This window comes from Cricetulus griseus, chromosome 7 (genome assembly GCF_003668045.3).
Source record: "Cricetulus griseus strain 17A/GY chromosome 7, alternate assembly CriGri-PICRH-1.0, whole genome shotgun sequence".
NCBI classification, from domain to species: Eukaryota; Metazoa; Chordata; class Mammalia; order Rodentia; family Cricetidae; genus Cricetulus; species Cricetulus griseus.
The window spans coordinates 55,591,792-55,610,758 of NC_048600.1; the positions used below are offsets into that span (position 1 = coordinate 55,591,792).

The 18,967-nt window shown below is 38.8% G+C and overlaps 2 protein-coding genes across 4 annotated transcripts in view; one reads left to right on the forward strand and one right to left on the reverse strand.

Moving 5' to 3' along the window:
* Hmmr (hyaluronan mediated motility receptor) overlaps nt 1-11,345 on the reverse strand; it is a 30,169-nt gene extending 18,824 nt beyond the window's left edge. Inside the window, exons 1-7 of one of the 3 annotated variants that reach the window (XM_035447571.1) lie at nt 11,123-11,315; nt 8,142-8,240; nt 7,489-7,568; nt 5,922-5,969; nt 4,130-4,318; nt 3,113-3,199; nt 2,922-3,022 (exon numbers count right to left, since the gene is read on the reverse strand). In XM_035447571.1, the coding sequence (XP_035303462.1) occupies nt 2,922-3,022; nt 3,113-3,199; nt 4,130-4,318; nt 5,922-5,969; nt 7,489-7,568; nt 8,142-8,240; nt 11,123-11,204 (686 nt within the window). In that variant the 5' untranslated portion in view covers nt 11,205-11,315. Of the gene's footprint in view, nt 1-2,921; nt 3,023-3,112; nt 3,200-4,129; nt 4,319-5,921; nt 5,970-7,488; nt 7,569-8,141; nt 8,241-11,122 lie in introns of all 3 variants that reach the window. The other 2 variants (XM_035447569.1, XM_035447570.1) reach the window with 2 other exon arrangements.
* A 178-nt stretch (nt 11,346-11,523) lies between these two features.
* Nudcd2 (NudC domain containing 2) lies at nt 11,524-18,628 on the forward strand. Its single transcript, XM_027425230.2, has 4 exons — nt 11,524-12,048; nt 13,917-13,965; nt 14,180-14,331; nt 17,739-18,628. The coding sequence occupies exons 1-4, from the start codon at nt 11,860-11,862 to the stop codon at nt 17,820-17,822; spliced, it is 474 nt and encodes a 157-aa protein (XP_027281031.1). The 5' UTR covers nt 11,524-11,859; the 3' UTR covers nt 17,823-18,628.
* The last annotated feature ends 339 nt before the right edge of the window (nt 18,629-18,967 follow it).

Sequence of the window (18,967 nt, forward strand, 5' to 3'; positions counted from 1 at the left end):
CTCTGAGCTTGAAAAGGTGCTTAATATGCATTATTCTAGTCTGAGATTCCCACTCCTATATGCTTACTAAAGAGATATAAAAACACATTTATGAAGACATACAGCATGTTCATAGATGCCTTATCCAATAGTTAAAAACTAAAAACAGCTCAAGTAATCAAGAACAGTAATAAATTGGAAAATAGTCATATAGTAAAATTAAACTAAGCAATGAAAATGAAAAAATTACAATACACATGACAGTATATACGAATTATGATGAACAAATCTTCTACTTTAAGTAGTGATAAACTTTCTCTAAAGACCAATTTATAAAAGACAGAAAACAATATGGGAGATGGGGAACATTACAAGATTAGAGAGATAGCATTCCAAGGGGTGGAAATGTTTTCAGTTTGGTTAATGTTTCCACAAGTGTATATGGCTATGAAGTTGTTGAAATGAAAAATTATGATCTCTACATTATAGTATGGTAGTTATAGCTTAGTAATATTTTTGAAAAGTTATAATTAGACATTAATTCTAACTTCCTATACCTGTGTTTCAATTTTGGTTAGACAACTACCTCAATACAATGATGCTAGAAGAAAGATGGCAAGATCTTCCTGTTCATCAAAACTGAAGATGCACAAAAGCAAGCTGGGCATTGCTGGCACACGCCTTTAATCCCAGCACTCGGGAGGCAGAGGCAGGCAGATCTCTGTGAGGCCAGCCTGGTCTCTAGAGTGAGTGCCAGGATAGGCTCCAAAGCTACACAGAGAAATTCTGTCTCGAAACACACACACACACACACACACACACACACACACACACACACACAAAAAAAAAAAAACAAAACAAAAAAATGCACAAAAGCAATCGAAGGGAATAACATTTGTAATGTTAGAGAATGATTATGATTTAACTGTCACTTAAGAGGTTAAGGAAGAGAGCTGGAGAGATGGCTCAGAGGTTAAAAGTATTGGTTGCTCTCCCAGAGGTCCTGAGTTCAATTCCCAGAAACCACATGGTGGCTCACAACCATCTATAATGAGATCTGGTGCCCTCTTCTGGCCTGCAGGGATAAATGGAGGCAGAACATTGTATTCATAATAATAAATAAATATTTAAAATAAAACAAAAAAAGGAAAAGCCAGGAGGTGGTGGCATACGTCTTTAATCCCAGCACTCAGGAGGCAGAGGCAGGCAGATCTCTGAGTTCAAAGCCAGCTTGGTCTACAAAATAACTTCCAGGATAGCCAAGGCTACACAGAGAAACCTTGTCTCAAAACTGTTTCCACCCCCCAAAAGTTTAAAGAAGGCAATGAAGAAAGTGTTGAGGAAACAGTAGTATCAAATACAGCTTTCAGAGAAAGGCAAAAAAAAAAAAAAAAAAAACTGTTTAACATCCTACTATAGCATTAAATTAATAAAAGGAAACAATAAAAGAGCAGAAATAAACAAAATGGAGCTGAAGAAAGCTTAACTCTGTAGGCATGCTTGATTTTGACCTAATGCTCTTGCCTCCACCTCAAAAATGCTGCATTTTTCATTGACCCCTTCCAATGTTTTTGTTTTGCTTTAAACTTTCCAAGGACACAGCCCCAGAGTCCTACTTTCTCTAGCCCTACCCAACCTCCTCAAGTTTCCACAGCCTCCAGATAGCATGACTAACTGGGATCCAGTTCAAAATATGAGCTTGTGTACAACCATGTGTTGTTCAAACCACAACAGAGGTGATCATTTTCTATGATAAAAATTATAAAATGATGATATAAAAATTTAAAGGCTTTAAGTAATTCTTCATATTTACAGATGGGAAGAATTAATATTATTATCATGTAAAGTAACCCACAGATTCAGTGCAACCTCTATCAAGATAGCAAAGACATTCTTCACAAACAAAGAAATAAATCTACAATTTGTATGAAAATGTAAGACCATACAATCAAGACACTTTGAGCAAAAGCAGCAATGCAAGAGTGATTATTACATGGAACTGGAGAGATGGCTCAGCAGTTAAGAGCACTGGCTGCCCTTCCAAAGGTCCTGAGTTCAATTCCCAGAGTCTACATGTTGGATCACAACCACCATCTGTAAACACAGTTGCTGGGGATCCAATTTCCTCTCTTGATCCATATACCAGGCATGCATGTAGTGCAAATACATACATACAGGCAGAGTACTCAAACACATAAAGATAAATAAATAAACTTTGAAAATGGAAAACAGAATATAGGTTTTTCATAAAAGAAAACAAAGCTGAAAATAAACTAGCATAAGATCAACAATCATATTTATGGAAACAAAATCGCCATGTGCAAGTAATGGCTACATTCCCATGCTAGCCTCAGCAGTATTCACACAGCCATGACAGAGAAGCCATGGACACCTATTCAAGAGATGAATGGATCCAAAGACATACTATAGAAAAGTACTTAAGCATGTAAAGAAAGGAAAATCCTTTCATTTGTTACATCATCATGGATGGAACTAGAGTTCATTATGCCAAGTGGAACAAGCGAGGCACAGAGACAAATAGCACATGTTTTACAAAATAGTGGACTTATGAATTGATTATCGTAGAAGTGTAGGGTAGAACACAGTTACTGAAACTTGGAAAAAAAAGGGAAAGGCCAGCATGGCAATGGTTGGTCAAGAGGAATGTTTGGTCAGTGAGTTCTAATACAGAGAGGAGGAAGAAGTTGGTATGCTACAGTAAGATGACTACAGATTGAGTTGGGTATGACTCAAAAAAAACTAGGATTTTTCACTTTAAGGAAATGAGATTCTTATATTTAATTTGATTTCCTCATTAAACAATGTATGTTTACATTAAAACACTACAGAACTCCATTAATATGAATAGCTTGATAAAACAGTTAAGGAAAAAAGTTAAGGAATCATCACACTTAACAATCTTTTTCCTTTTTACCACTTACAGTTTTCCCTCTAGTTGGACTATTTTCCCCTGTGACTCTACAAGGTCCCTCTGAGTGGCCTGCAGCTTCAGCTCCATGCCTTCATGTTTAGCCAGCATACTCTGCACAACAGAGATAACTACTTTAGGAAATGAGAAGTTCTTGGGTCCCCAGAGTCAAGAGACAGTAGACACACCAAAGGCAGTACTCACCCTCATCTTTGCTTCTCTTTTGTTTCTAAGTTTCATCAGCTCCAGGCTTAGAGTTCTCATGCTCTTTTGGTGACCATCTTCAGAAAACTACAACAAACATAAAAATCCAGAAATATTTTCTGCCAAGCCATATGCGTAGTTACTTAAGTCTGGGTATGGTATCAGATACCTTCAATCTCAGCACTTGATAGAGGCAAGATGATCAAGAGTTCAAGGTCACCTTGGGCTTCATAAGGCCTTGTCTCAAAAAAAATTACTTATAAGTAATACTGATTAATATGCCTGTCAATGGAGCTATTAATTGTGTGCAATGTACTTTGGCAGAGAAAACAGCTTTGACCACAGCAAGTACTGACTGTATGCATGAGGAAAGTTGAGAACCATCGACTTAGACTGTTTCAAAAGTAAACCAGGAAATCAAGGAGAAAACAGAATTAGCATACAGGATGTGGGGTCTAGTCCAGGCCATCCAGTTCAGAATCTCCCTTGGGCTCTACTACATATTTTACTCCTTATATAAAGAGCAGAGCCTGTCACAGGCCCTGAATAAATGATAAATTCAATTGAACAGTGACTTGCCTCTTCCATCTATTTCTGCCAGTGGTTACTACATTCCTTAGGATCTATTAGTATATTATTTACTTATAAACACAATTTATGTGTTGAGTAGATTCATTCCATTAATTATTTCTAAGCCCTATAATAAAAAAATAGGTAAAAACAATCCTACAGAAGTAGGCTAATATTTAAAGTAGTTAATTTAATAGTCCCAGCAGGAATAATGGTTTACAGAAGTCCACTACATTCTATTCAAAACCTTACTTGCCTTCTTGACATAGAAGAGTACTTAACATGTCAAACCACCATTCTAGTTTGTGTGACTGGGACCAGTGAAATCAAGAACTCCTACACCTATAGTGTAAGTGAATAAACAGCCTCAGCTCCATTTGTAACTTGCTAACTTGAATGTGAAGGTAAACACCATTCAATTTTGATGATATCATGAGGTTCAACTACCTTAGACTTTAGTAGTTCATTGGCTCTGGATAGTTCAATAAGCCTTTTTTCCAGTGAAGCATTACTTGCAGAAAGAGATGTTTTCTCTCTGACTGCTACATTTAGTTTTGCTTCTGTCTTCTCCAACTCAGATTCCATATCCTGGATCCGTTTGTCCTGAGCACCTCTCTCCTGCAAAAGAACACGAATCTGGAAGAAAACGAGAGGATAAATACATGATTGATCCTATTGGTACCAGAAGCCTCAAACCTTCTAGGAAACTTACGACTTGATATGGTGCTCAGACATTCTTATTTTACTTGCTATTTCAATAAGTATGTTTACCTTATGATGCACTTTAAAGATACGCATTATAAATACAGAATGATTAGATTAGTATTTTTTTTTTTTTTTTTTTTTTTTTTTTTTGGTTTTTCGAGACAGGGTTTCTCTGTGGCTTTGGAGCCTGTCCCGGAACTCGTTCTGTGGACCAGGCTGGCCTCGAACTCACAGAGATCTGCCTGCCTCTGCCTCCCAAGTACTGGGATTAAAGGTGTGCACCACCAAGACCTGGCTATAATTAGTATTTGAAAGGCAGAAGCAGGTAATTTCTGTGATTTTCAGGCCAGGCAGGTCTACGTAGTGAGTTCCAGACCAATTAGAGCTACATACTAAGATCCTGTCTCAAACACATACACACACAACAAATCCACCAACAAAACACAATGATTTTTAATTGCCACAAACTTACAAGAATAAGATAGCTGGCTATTGCCAGGCAGTGGTGGTGCAGGCCTTTAATCCCAGCACTGGGAAAGCAGAGGCAGGTGGATCTCTGTGAGTTCAAGGCCAGCCTGGTCTACAAAGCAAGTTCCAGGACAGACCCCAAAGCTACCCAGAGAAACCCTGTCTCAAAAAATCCAAACAAAAAAAAGAAAAAACAACAACAAATTCGAGCTATTTAGTCACTTAAATGTTGTTCAGAATTTTTGTTTTCTCTGGTGCTAATTATACAAATTTAAATTGTAGTTTGAAGTGTTATATGTTTCTTATTTCAAGAAAGCAGAGACCTCAGTAGAATCTAACAGGAAACATGGAGCCATATGATTTTCTGTCTAGACTTAAACAAAAAAAAAGCAAAACAAAGAAGCTAGTATTTGTCAATAGTAAGCAGAAACAAAGAAGCAGTACATTGAAAATGTTTGGGGAGGGCTAGGGAAACAAATTAGTAGGTAAAGGGCTAGCCACTCAAGCATGAGGGTTGGAGTTTGGAGCCCAAGATCCATGCAGATGACAGTTGTGGCCCAGGGTTTCAAGTAGAAACAGATATCTGGAACGAGCTAGCTGAGCAGACTAACTGAAATGGCAAGATCAGGTTCTGTGAAACTCTGCCTCAACACTGAAGGTTGAGAGCAACCTAAGACAGCACTGGCTACCATATCTATGCACAGGTGAACAAACACACATATACGTATGTATACCACACACCTATGCAAAAATAGAAAAAAGTATGGGTAAAAATTTGCCAACCCAAAATCAGATGCAAATAATCTTGGCAGTGCCACTCACTCATCAGCAATGTCACGACCTCAGTTATTACTTGTGTATCAATCACCACATCCTCATTGCCATGGATTCTCAATAAAGACAGTCAGTATTAAATTAATGAGAGACCAGTGACTAAGCTACACAAATGCCATGTTTACCTCACTGCAGAACTGCTCAAATTGCTATAGTATCTTGGTCTGCAAATCTATGCAATTCTTTCTATTACAGAGCATTTATTCCTCAATAAGCTAAAAGTATGGCTTACCTCTTTTTCTAATCTCTTCAAATCTTTATCATTCTTCTGAGGCTCCTTCTGTTTAAAAGTCAAAAACAATTATGAACTTACATGCGGCAAATATCACAGTCCACTCTGATATTTAATTATTTATTTTGGGTCCTTTTCCAAATTAATAAAGAATTCACGTGTGTGGGTATTTTGCCTGAATATATGTGTTCAGACCATGTACATGCCTGGTGCCTACAGAGGTCAGAAAGGGGTACTGAATCCCTTGAAACTGGAGTTATATATACTGTTGTGAATAGCCAAGTGGGTACTAGGAATTGAACCAAAGTCCCCTGAAAGAGCAGCCACTGAGCCACTTCTCTATCCCCTAATTCTTAGTCTTTTGAGTTAACAATTCACTATGTAATATACCTTGGCCTTGAATCAAAAGGCTTCCTAATGGCCAATCTTATGGAGGTTGTCTCCTTTCAGATAACTCTAAATTTTACCAAGATGCATAAAAACAAGTGAGCTGGGGGTGAGGGGAGTGTCCTCCACCCCAGTTTTAAAAACAAAACATAGTTTTTCATTAGCACTTGTCACATTTCAAGTACTCAGTAGCCATATATGTTATTCACTTCCACAATGGATGGCACAGCCCTATTTTACAGACTAAGAGACCTTAGTAACTGCTAAATAAATCAACAGTGTATCAGTAATTTGTACAACTCCTAAACAAAGTGACATTCTTAGGAACTAATGAAAAACAGTAGGGTCTTGCTTAAACAATATTATAAAGCTCTTAGGAGTTTATTTAGGTTTTTTTGTTTTTTGAGACTTTCTGAGACAGGGTCTCAGGTAATACTGGCTAGCCCTAAACTCTCTGTGTTGCCAATGTTGGTCTTGAATTCTTGAACTCCTAATCCTCCTGATTCTGCTACTCAGTGCTGGTATGCTACATAGCCATTAGGAAGAATTTAATCTACTGTTCAACAATTTGAGTAACAACCCCCTTTTGGTCACTGAAATTTTCATTTTTCCTCTTTTCTTTACCTATATTTATCCTTCCCACAAACAGGCAGACAAACAAACAACAAACAAACAACAAATAAATAAAATAAACTGAGATGATGGAAACAAATCAAAGCATGACATATTTGTAAAGGCTTAAAAAGTAATTACCAGATTTATCTCTATACAGAAATGCCTTTGTAATAATGAGCTAGGAGCCCATTCAAAGTGACTTACTAATAAATCAGGCAGAGGTATAAAACCTGCTAGAGTTCTGCTAATACTTACTTTAATGATAGGTATAAAAAGATTTACTCTTATTTAGATATATATCCATGTGTATATGCATGTGACCGTGAGTGCCCTAGGAGGCCTGAGAAGTTATCAGATCCCCCGTAACTCCAGTTCCAGGGGTGGGGACCTGAACTCTGGTCCTCTGAAGAGCAGTACGTGTTCCTATTGAGCTAACTCTCTATGTAAGCCCCAACTTACATAAATTTGATTTACACACTTAGCCATTTTAATCAAATACAGTACCTTGGAAGTATGTAATCAATGACATAAGGAATATATCAATAGTCTTATAAATGTTTCTCACCTTTGACACCAAAGTCTTTGCTTTTTTAGATGATGCAAGCAAGGTAGTATCTTTGTCAACACTAAGATTTTGTTGAGATTCTGGAAAAAATAAATTAATATGACCATGGTTGATATTTGCATGTTTTAACCACATAAATAAAATTTTCAAACTTCTCATTACAGATAGTACTTGAAGCAAGTTAAGCTTTTTCCTTTGGGTTTTAAATTTCAAATAATTACTTGCACAATTATTTGTTATAGACTCAAAACATTCCTTTAAAAAGATTTATTTTTAAAAAATAGTATGTCCATGTCTGTGTGGGAGTATGTGTACTTGAGTGCTTGAAGGCAACTGAGCAGTATGTATTTTTCACCACTGAGCTAACTCTCCAACTCTTCTTGGCAGTCCCAATTATTCTGACAGAAAGGAAAAGCAATCATCAAAAGGGAAACTACCTATCTGCAAATATTTTACATAATTTCCCTTGTTACATATAGTATAACTATAAAAAAATCATTATATACTCGATTCTTTCATAAATATGTCAAATAATGATATTTAATTTTACTTCTGGCTTTGAAACTCTAGAAGTGCAAAAGTATCTTAAAATTTCAATACTATTGCTTATGTCAGGCTATAGGCTGTATAATCATTGTTTAAGGAGTCATTACCTTTTTGGTTTTTAAATCTTTGTGATTTCTGAAAAGACACTGGTCCTTTAGACACTTCGGAAGTTTTAACATCATAAGCACCTGGAGATGGAGCACAACCTACAGAAAACACAAAATAGCAATGTATCACTTAATGTTATTATTTTGTTACTATTAGCATATTAGCAATACCTATAAGTATCTATGATCTTAAGTTAAACACACAGGAAGAGGGAATCTCAATGGAGGAACTAATTTCATCAGAAGTTCCTGTGGGTATTCTACCCCTGGACAAGTGGTCCTGGGCTGTGTAACAGAGCATGCCATGGAAAGCAAGCCAATAAGCAGAATGCCTCCGTTTGTGCTTTTCCTGCCTTGGTTTACCTTAAGGATAGATTGTAACCTGGAAGCCAAATAAACCCCTCCCACTCTGCTCCCCCCCCCCAAACAAATACTAACTGGCTGAGTGTGTTTTCAGTCATTGTCCATGAATTAATATAAATTGTTCCAGAAAACTTGTATTTCCCACGATATTCCAATATACTATGATGCTTTTGCTTCATAGTCTTTCTTCAGCATTCTACTGTGGAACTCAGGCTCACCCAGAAGTCACAATATACTCTAGGCTCATCCTGAATCCATGAGCCTCTTACTTTAGCTTCCAGGGTGCTTAGATCACATGTAGCATGATGCCTAGCTTCAGTGTACCTTCCTTTATCTAGCAGTTTGTCCTCTTTGAAAGGATGGGCCAGGTGATAGACCCGGCTGCTTGCCAAATCCAAGGCAGTATGAATCCAGCTTTTCCATAGAAGTATCTCTTAGAAGAAGAGAGCAAAGAAGAATAGCCATATTTTCCGTATTTGGAGTGAAAACCAGTAGTATCCATTAGAGCCTGTCAGTGCAGTAAAGCCAAGCTTCGTGAGAGACACTTTCTCCCATTTCGGACTTCATAATTTTATCATTTTATAAATACAATAAACTGTAGGCTTTATAGAAACAGAGTTCAGGGCTTTCTTATGCTTGAACAATGAAAATCTGCCAAGTTACAACACAGCTGCCACTAAAGTGGACGACTATGTCGGAAGAGAATTTTAAATGTATCCATTTCATCTCTTTGATGTCCACTTTATTTTGGTCCCACATGTGTCTGAATCTCTTAACATAAAAATCTGTTCAGCTCCAAGCAGGCTTATCATAGCAGGAGATATGTACTCTTAGAAATGTGCTTGCTTATAATTAATATATATGTATTTCACTAACTCTCAAGAATTTCAAATAATCCCTTTTATCCATTATGAACTTCAAGTATTTAGAGATAACTATCTCATTATCTTGGACTTTTTCTCCTTCATATTAAATGTCTATTATTCCATCAGCTTTTCTTATGAGGCAGACAGTTGACTCCTTGTGTGTCTCAATTTTTTTTTTTTAGAACTCTAATCTGTTATCATTCTAGTTAAAATAAAATATCATTCTAGTTAAAATTCTAAAAAATTAGGACTATGAGACCATTATTAGAAAAGTCAGAGACCAGGCATTGGTGGTGTACACCTTTAATCCCAACACTTGGGAGGCAGAGGCAGGAGAATCTCTGAGTTCCAGGACAGCCTGTCTACAGAGTGAGTTCCAGGACAGTCAGAGCTGTTACACAGAGAGACCCTGTCTCAAAAACAAAAACAAACAACAACAACAAAATAAAAACAAATAAGAAAAGTCAGAGACAGTTGGGTGTTGGTGGCGCATGCCTTTAATCCCAGCATTCTGCAGGCAGAGGCAGGCGGATCTCTTTGAGTTCAAGGCCAGCCTGGTCTCCAGAGCGAGTGCCAGGATAGGCTCCAAAGCTACACAGAGAATCCCTGTCTTGAAAAAAACCAAAAAAAAAAACCAAGAAAAAAAAAAAAAGTCAGAGACAACAGATGATTTCCATGAAGTTAACCTTCTCTGCTGTTAAGGGTACAATTCATCTTTAAGCACAAAGTGGCTCCAATTGCTGGTTTGATTATTATTTTTCTTTCATGTTTTTCTTACCCATGTTGGCATCTTCTAACTTAAAACAATCAAATCAGCTAATGAAATAATGTGTTTCTGTATGGGGTTTTTAATACATTAAATAAAGCCTTGAAGCTTTTCAACTTCTGTATTTTCTAGTTAGCCATTTAGAATTCATAGGCCAATTCCAATTTTTTTTTCCCAGCCAATTCTCATTTACCTTCCAGATCTCAGTCGGGATATTGTTTCTAGCTTTTGCACAGTCCCAAAATCAGACTAGAAAAATCCTCATAGCATCTTCTATCTTTTGTACCAAAGAACTTCCCAGGCTTTCATAAGGATTTATTTACTTCATCTCCACATTAGACAAAACTGCTTGCAGGGAGCAGATCCATCAGGTCTACTGCTCTAGTATTTAAGCTTGTGGTGTGTTGAGAGGTATGAAAAACAAACTTGTTTGGGGTGTGGGATGAGGATTCAAACTCAGCTCTGTGTGACAAGCTACAGAAAACACTGTACCAGACGGTCTTTCTATGCAGCTCAGGCCACTAGGCCTGGAAACATCTATTTCTTAATGCTGAAAACATAAAAAATTCCTTTATCCTAACTTTTTGGACACTACCATCATCTACTGTCATTTACGGTGCCATCAGCACACCAAGTTCCAGTGTTCAGTCACTAAAACACTAAATATTACTTTAGGATTGTTTATAGAGAATGGAATTCTGGAGCAGCTGTTATTTCTTAACCCGAATGCAATGTCAAAACAAGAAAGAGAAATTCTAACGAAAGTAACATTTTTTTCTTCTTCAAGTACGAAAGGCCTGCCATTTCTAAACCCCTTCAACCAGCTATTAGCCTCACCATGGCGTTGACAGCTTGTTGGTAGACTTTCGCGTTTGAAGGCTCGATTTTACTCGGAGCCACATCCCTACACAGCACCCGCCAAGTGTTTACTGCATGTATTTTGAACAACAACAACAAAAAAAAACAAATGCCATCCCAACCCTAACCTGGGGTCCCGCCGACTGAGATAGGAGGGGCGAGGTCCCCTTCCCACCCTGCTCCGGCACCCGTACGCACCCGAAGGGTCATTGAATCTTTTCAGGGGCGCCTTAGGAAAAGACATTGTGTGTGACCACTGGATTGACGACGGCCACCGAACGCCTCAGCAACTGTCTGCTTGCTCGCCTGAATTCAAATTTACCCCACCGTCCCCGCCTCAGCGAATCAGAAGGCCTAAACCTAGCTGACGAATCCTGAATGGGCCAAGGAGCATGCGCGCTAGATTTGTACCACCGTCCAATCGGGAGGCCTGTAAGTTTAAGCTGATAGCCAATGAGAGACTGTTCCTGTTCGCCGCCGCTACGGCTCTATCCAGTGACATCTGGATTTGCTCAAGTGGACTCAGTTCGCGCAAGCGCATTTCGCAGGCGGCCCGTAGGAGAGTCCGTATTTCGGCGTCATACAGGATTAAAGGTCGCGAGCGCCTCTCTCCTTTGTTCCGGCGTCACCGTTCTTAGGAACATCCTAAGATGTTGACTTCGGTTCTTCCACACCAGGTCTCGCGAGTGTCCTAAATGGGCCCTGAAAGGGAAAGAGTTGCACGCTCGGCCGCTCCACCTTGGACTTTTGCGCATGTGCAGTGACCCCAAAGCGCCGAGGGCGAACTCTTGAGTCGCATCCCGCGTGTGCCGTGCTCTCTCTCTCTCTCTCTCTCTGAGCCTGGTCCGTGCGTGGCATCTGGAGAATGTCCGCCCCGTTTGAGGAACGTAGTGGGGTGGTTCCGTGCGGGACGCCATGGGGCCAGTGGTACCAGACCCTGGAGGAGGTGTTCATTGAAGTCCAGGTGCCCCCGGGCACACGCGCGCAGGACATCCAGTGCGACCTGCAGAGCCGGCATGTGGCTCTAGCCGTGGGTGGCCGCGAGATCCTCAAGGTAGCAAGCCAGGGCTTGTCCCCAGTTCCTTCTTTTGGCCTCCCCGCACCCCGAGTCCTAAAAATGCACGGTCTGAGAGGGATGACTGCTGGGTGGAAAGGTCAGTTCCTGGCTGGCGGAAAGAAAGCAGTAAACTGATCTGGCGAGGGGTCCCATCGTAGCACCCACTCCCAGATCAGACCTAGCGTGGACGTTAATATAAAGATTTCGTTTACTTCTTTTTCTAACACTGGTATGTGCTGCTTTAATTCCCCTGGGGTTCCTCTGCTGACAGAAGACTAACTAGATCAAAAGTACAGATGCATCTTCTGGGCACTGATCTGAGTCTCAGAGACTTTAGGCAGAAGGTTTGTGAATTCTTCATGATGTGTAGGCAAATACAGAAATAACAAACAGGGTTTGGGTAACAGATGAAGGTGATGTCAGATTGGCTTTCTAAATTACAAGTTTCTTGCACGTAGATGGTCATTAAGATAATGAAGAGGTGTGTGAAGAAAATAGTGCCTCTTTTATTTGATTCCACCAATATATTTTGAATCTGGCTATACCTTTTTTTGATCTTAAGAATTTTTAGAAGCCAGGCAGTGGTAGCACGCCTAGGCCCTTAATCCCAGCGCTCAAGAGGCAGAGGCAGCCAAATTTCTGAGAGTTCGAGGACAGTCTGGTCTACAAAGCAATTTCCAGGATAAGCAGGACTGTGTGCTTCATAGGAAAACCCCTGTCTGGGGGAAGAAAAAAATTTTTTTCACAACAGCCTGAGATTATATTTCGCCCCTCGGTTAGATGCCTAGCCTGTTGGATAGCCATGTAGTGTAGTGGTAAAAGGAGACATGGTACCGTGTTTTCTAACCTTGGGTAGGAGGAGATGAAAAGTTAGTCACAGCTAATTAAGACATCAGATCTGCAATATGTGATTAGATCTCCTTAAGAAATTGGCTTTTTCGCCGGGTGTTGGTGGTTCACGCCTTTAATTCCAGCACTCGGGAAACAGAGGCAGGTGGATCTCTGTGAGTTCGAGGCCAGCCTGGTCTCCAGAGCGAGTGCCAGGATAGGCTCCAAAGCTATACAGAGAAACCCTGTATAGGTTTTTTTTGTTTGGCTTTTTCTAGTGCCAGCTTTTCAAAAGAGATTAAACTAGCCTTTAATAACATTTTCTTTAAAAGATGGCATTTTAAAGGCAGGTATTGTGGCATAAGCCTTTAATCCCAGCGTTTAAGAGGCAGAGGCAGGTGGATTTCTTCGAATTTCAGGCCAGCAAGGTCTACATATTGAACTGCAGGTACATAAAGCAGTGTTTCTTAAACTTCTCAAATGCTGTGACCCTTTAATACAGGTCGTCACGTAGAGGTGACCCCCAACCATAAAATTGTTTTCTTTGCTACTTCTTAAAATATGGGTTTTTGTTGTTGTTGTTTGTTATTGTTACGAATCATAATATAAGTATCTGAAATGGGACACCCAGAGGGGTTGTGACCCACAGGTTGAGAACCCCCTGACTAGAGACTCTACCTTAAGAAAACCAAAAATAAAATAGAACATTTCTTCTAGTTTCAGCATAAGTCCCTGTCTTGTTTATTTTGATGAGTAAAGCATTTTATACATTAATTTCACATTTATTCTATCAGCTATGAGTAGTATGTCTTCATCTGTTTTGTTTAGAGTGTCCTGTGTTCTTCTGCATCCTAAAGATGTCAAATTTTGTAAACTGGAGTCCCTTTCACTCAATAGGAGGAAGTTCAAGGTTGAGCACCTACAATTAGGCTGAACTAGTCCAAGATGTGGCTTTGCTTGAAATGAGCCAAATCTTAATTATGGAGAATGTATAAAATTTAATGTTGTATCTTTAGTACCTTATATTTGTTTTCCAGGGAAAGTTGTTTGATTCTACAATTGCTGATGAAGGAACATGGACTTTGGGTAAGAACAATCTATTATGATTCATAAACTTTTAAAAATTAGATTGTGATGTTGTTTTTCCTTTGTTTTAAATCTTCTTGTGCTTATAACTGTGAAAGCCGGAGAAAAGTCTTGGGAACAATTATATATCAGAATTACCTAACAGTCTTTAGAATTTACAAGGATTGACTTTTCCATTGATTTCTCTGTAACTTGCTTCTTATTTTTTTCTTAGAGGATAGAAAAATGGTCCGTATTGTTCTGACAAAGACCAAGAGAGATGCTGCAAACTGTTGGACTTCCCTTCTAGAATCTGAATATGCAGCTGATCCCTGGGTGCAAGACCAAATGCAGAGAAAACTTACATTAGAGCGATTCCAGAAAGAAGTAAGTCAGATGCAGGCATGATTATATAGTTACATGATCCAAAATCACAGGTATTCCCTCATAATGTAGTGTGGAAAGTAGTTTTTTTTTTTTTTTTTTTTTTTTTTTTTAAAAGCTGGGTGGGTTTTAAAGTGAATGGCAAGAAATCAGCCTAGTATGTGGGTTTTAAATTTCACAAATATATTCATTGCTGTTACACTTAAAATTGCTGAGCATACATCAGTAATTCATGAATAATAAACCTAAAAAACTGGACCACTGTAGTGTATACAGCATAAAAAGGTGAGAGATCCCTTCATTGTTATTCCCCCACCTCATAACGTCTGCTCATTCTCAATAATTAGCCTTGTTGTCTGTTTAATTTTTAACAAAGGTGGAGGGTAATACCTTGCTTATTTTCATGGTGCTTTTTTTCTTTAATAGTATATCCCCAGTCTCTTCCCCTAATTGTGTATATGGCTAAAACTCATCCCTTCTGCTTGATTTCTCTCATTTGCATGTACAACAACTATTTATTTAGCTCTTTCCCTTTGATGCTGTTTTAATACCGTTGTTTTTCTCTATTTTATATATTTATATTTGTTTGTTTTTTGTTTTTTGAGACAGGGTTTCTCTGTGTTGCTTTGGAGCCTATCCTGGCACTCACTCTGTAGACCAGGCTGGTGTCGAACTCATAGAATGAGTGCCTCTGCCTCCAGAGTACTGGGACTAAAGGCATGAGCCACCAATGCCCAGCTGTTTTTCTCTATTTTAAATAAACCTGTTCCAAGATAAATATTTGGGAGAGGAATTACGTAACCACAGGACTTATAATTATTTAACCACTGGACTTTTAAAAGTTCAGTGGATAATTTCCATCTATATCTTGCTTATTTCCAAGTATATGTCTATGAGCTAGACTTCTTGTAAACTTGCAACTTGCATTTCCGTTTACTTATTGAACATCTCCATTTAGCTGTCAGACTACATGTCCAAAATGAACAAACTAATTTCACTCCCAAATATTGTTCAAGGGAGGTTGTGGCTCGGAGATTGCACAGTGGAGATGGCACTTGAGCTTCCATCATGAGGACCAGAGGCCTGCTGGATGAGCCCCAGAATCCATGCAAAAGCTGGGCAGGTGTGGTGGCCACCTTTGATCCAGCACTCCTGAGGCAGAGACAAAGGATCCCTAGAGCAAGCTGGCTGTCTAGACTACCTAGAATTTGGAGAGCAATTGAAGAAAACAATGATGTCAACTTTAGTCCCACACAGACTAGTAAACACACATGCCTTCCTGCCTACCAGACAGGTTATTGACAACTCTTAAGAAGTCTTCCACTTACATACACTTTTACCACTTTACACTGCCAGATCCACTAGTACTTGGTCTGGATTACTTCAGAAAATTTCTAATTAGCCTTGACTCTGCCCCAAGTAGTTATTTCAGAGTAGCCATTAAAGACATCTTTTGATAGTGCAAGTTAGATCAATGCGTTTTTCTTCTCAGAATATTCACAAGTTCTTCCTTTTCTTCATGGGATATTTTATCAGTTACTTCTTACCAACCCCTCCTTTCTTTTTTTGTTCTTTTCTTGTAATTTTGTTTTGTTGTTTTGAGACAGTGTTTCTCTCTAGGTCTGGCTGGCCCCGAACTGTTCAGGCTGGCCTTTAACAGAGATCTGCCTCCTAGGTATTGGGATTAAAAGTACCTGGCTCTCTGCTGATTCTAACTGGAATGTTTATTCTCCTGTAGCTTTAAGCTTATCACATTTTTTTTCCAGATTTTTTTAATTTGAATTCGAAACAAGATTGTTTTACATGACAATCCCAGTTCCCTTCTCCCTCCTCCCCTACCACCCCCCCCCAACTAAAATCTTACCTATCACATATCCTTTCTGCTCTCCCTGGATGGTGAGGGTTTCCATAGGGTGTCATCAGAGTCTATCGTATCCTTTGGGATAGGGCCTAGGCCCACCCCCGTGTGTCTTGGCTCAGGGAGTGTTCCTCTATGTGGAAAAGCTCATCACATTTTAACTATCCCATTTAAGTCTATATATAATTTTCTCTCTTAATTCTTTCTCCTGCCATAATTCCTGTTTATCTTTTTTTATAGCACTTAACAAGCTTTAACACACTAAGCCAGGGGTTGGCAAAATGTGGCCTGGGGAAATTCAGCCCCAGGTATGCAAGTAAAGTTTTACAGAGACATACCTTTGTTCATTTATTAGTATGTCATGGATAGCAGTTTCTTATAATGAAGTGTTTATGACAGAAGTCATGTAGTCTGCGTAGTCTAAAGTGATTATTGCCTGACTCTGTAGAGGCTGAGCTCTGTGTTCAGTATTTATGGTTTGTTATTTGTGTTTTCCTGCTACAGTATAAGCTCCTCTACAACAGAGGTCTTTACATTTGAAATCCACATGTGCTTAATGGCATTTTCCAAATAGTAGGGGCTCAATAAATGTCCATTAAACAAATGAAATTGCCTCCAGAAAAGTCTAAAGCTTGAAGCAGTACTTCATAATATTCAATGTGTATCTATATGGTAATATACATGTATTTATTAAAACTCTGCATGGCTTATAGTAAGCTTCAAATGGACGGAACTAGGGGAAAAAAACAAAAAAACAAAAACAAAACAAAAAAACATCCTGAGTGAAGTAATCCAGTCCCAGAAAGATACAGACATCGTATGTAATCACTTATAATTGGATACTAAACATAAAGTGGATACCTTGCTTAGCCTAGGCGTGGGTGAGGGTGGGGAGGCCTTGGTCCTGCTTCAGTGAGGTGATAGGACAGGCTTAGTTGACTTCCTAGGGGAGGCCTTACCCTCTCTGAGGAGTGGATGGGAGGTGGGATGGGGGAAGATGGGAGGAGTGGAAGGAGAGGAGAGAGAGGGAACTGGGATTGGAATGTAATTAAAAAAATACATAAAAAAGTAAATAAATAGAAAAAAAAATGCTGGCTATACCTATGCTTGGTGACACTCACCTTTAATTCCAGCTGCTTAGGAGGATGAAGCAAGAGAACTACAAGTTCAAGGCCAGCCTGGACAACATAGCTATACCATATTTCAGAAGAAAAAGAATTAAATTTAAATTAAATTTAAAATTGGTATAATTGAGTTTGAAGGAGGTTCTGTGTTCAATCTATAATACTCCCTGCCCCACAGGAAAAAGACTTAAAATCTTTTTATGCAGATGGTGGAATTGAAATACATGCTTCACTGTCCAGTCACTAGCATTGTCAGATACATAACACCCCTTGTTTTACTGCTCTGAAAGTTGGAAGGTGCTTGCCTCTTAGTTTTCATTTTCCCTTTGGTGCTTACAATGAAGTTTGGTATCTGTACTTGTTTTGACCTTTTTTTCAATTGTGACTTCAACAACTTCTTGTAAGTTTTATTATTTTATGTCTTTCAGAATCCTGGTTTTGACTTCAGTGGAGCAGAAATCTCAGGGAACTACACAAAGGGTGGACCAGACTTCTCAAACCTTGAGAAATGACTGCTATTCTTTAGTTTTGTTCTGTCTTGCGGATCCCAGCAGATGCTGGTAACTTAATGCAGCAAGTGATATGAAGGATGAAAAATATGGATGTCTACAGTTAACATATTGCAAATGTATTTCAGCATGGTTCTTAAAGATTACATTCAGATATGTTTTACATAGAAGGTGTAGCAGCTGTCCTGTGGATGGATGGTAACTTTTATTGCTCTGCATTAAGTTTTATGTACTACATTTTCCTAATTTCATATTTAATTGTGTTTTTTACTACAAAAGCATTGGAGTACAAATCATATGAAATGAAAAAGTGCCTTCAGGGATTTTGTGTGTGTGTGTGTGTGTGTGTGTGATGCAGGAATAATGTTCACTAAACTTCTGAGTAAGAATTATGCACCCCTTTGTCCATACAAGGAAAGTACAGTGCTGGACAAACTTTAAGAAAGGAAATAGGTATACAGAAGAGCTTTGGATAGTTTGAGTTAGTAAAAAACTAACTGGTGTGATGCTGCCTAAGTGATTATGTCAAGAAACTGAAAAACAGTAAAGCCCTATCAATGAAAGAGTTAATAAACTGTTAGTGTCTGAAATCAAATTTAGGTCCCTCAGTGTAAGCCAGTGGCTTCATTTAACTTTAATGGTTCAGACAGAAAGAGGATTATCTAGAAGAAATTGCTTTTATCCTGTTTGTGTTTTTTAATTTTTTTTAAAAATAATCTGAAATGTGTAGAAAGCTTATAAGTGAAGTATTAACAGTTTAAGAATCTTGTACTATTTTCTAATAAATTGACATGATGCTGTCACCGCTATCTTGTACTGTTTTGTTGTTGTTGGTGGTGGTGATGGTTTGTTTTGCTTGTGAAAAGTCTGTTTTCTCAATAGTTAAAGTTAGGAAATCAACATGGACATGGTACTGCTGTTTAGTTCTCAGACCTTACGCCGTTTATGTTGAACTGATCCCAACAATGTCCTTTCAGAAAGAAAACCATGCAAGCCTAGCAGTGGTGGTAAGTACCTTTAATCCCAGTACTGGGGAGGCAGAGGCTGGCAGATGTCTGTGAGTTCTAGGCCAGCCTGGTCTACAGAGTGAGTGGATTCCAGGATAGACTCCAAAGCTACACAGAGAAACCCTGTCTCTAAAAAACAAA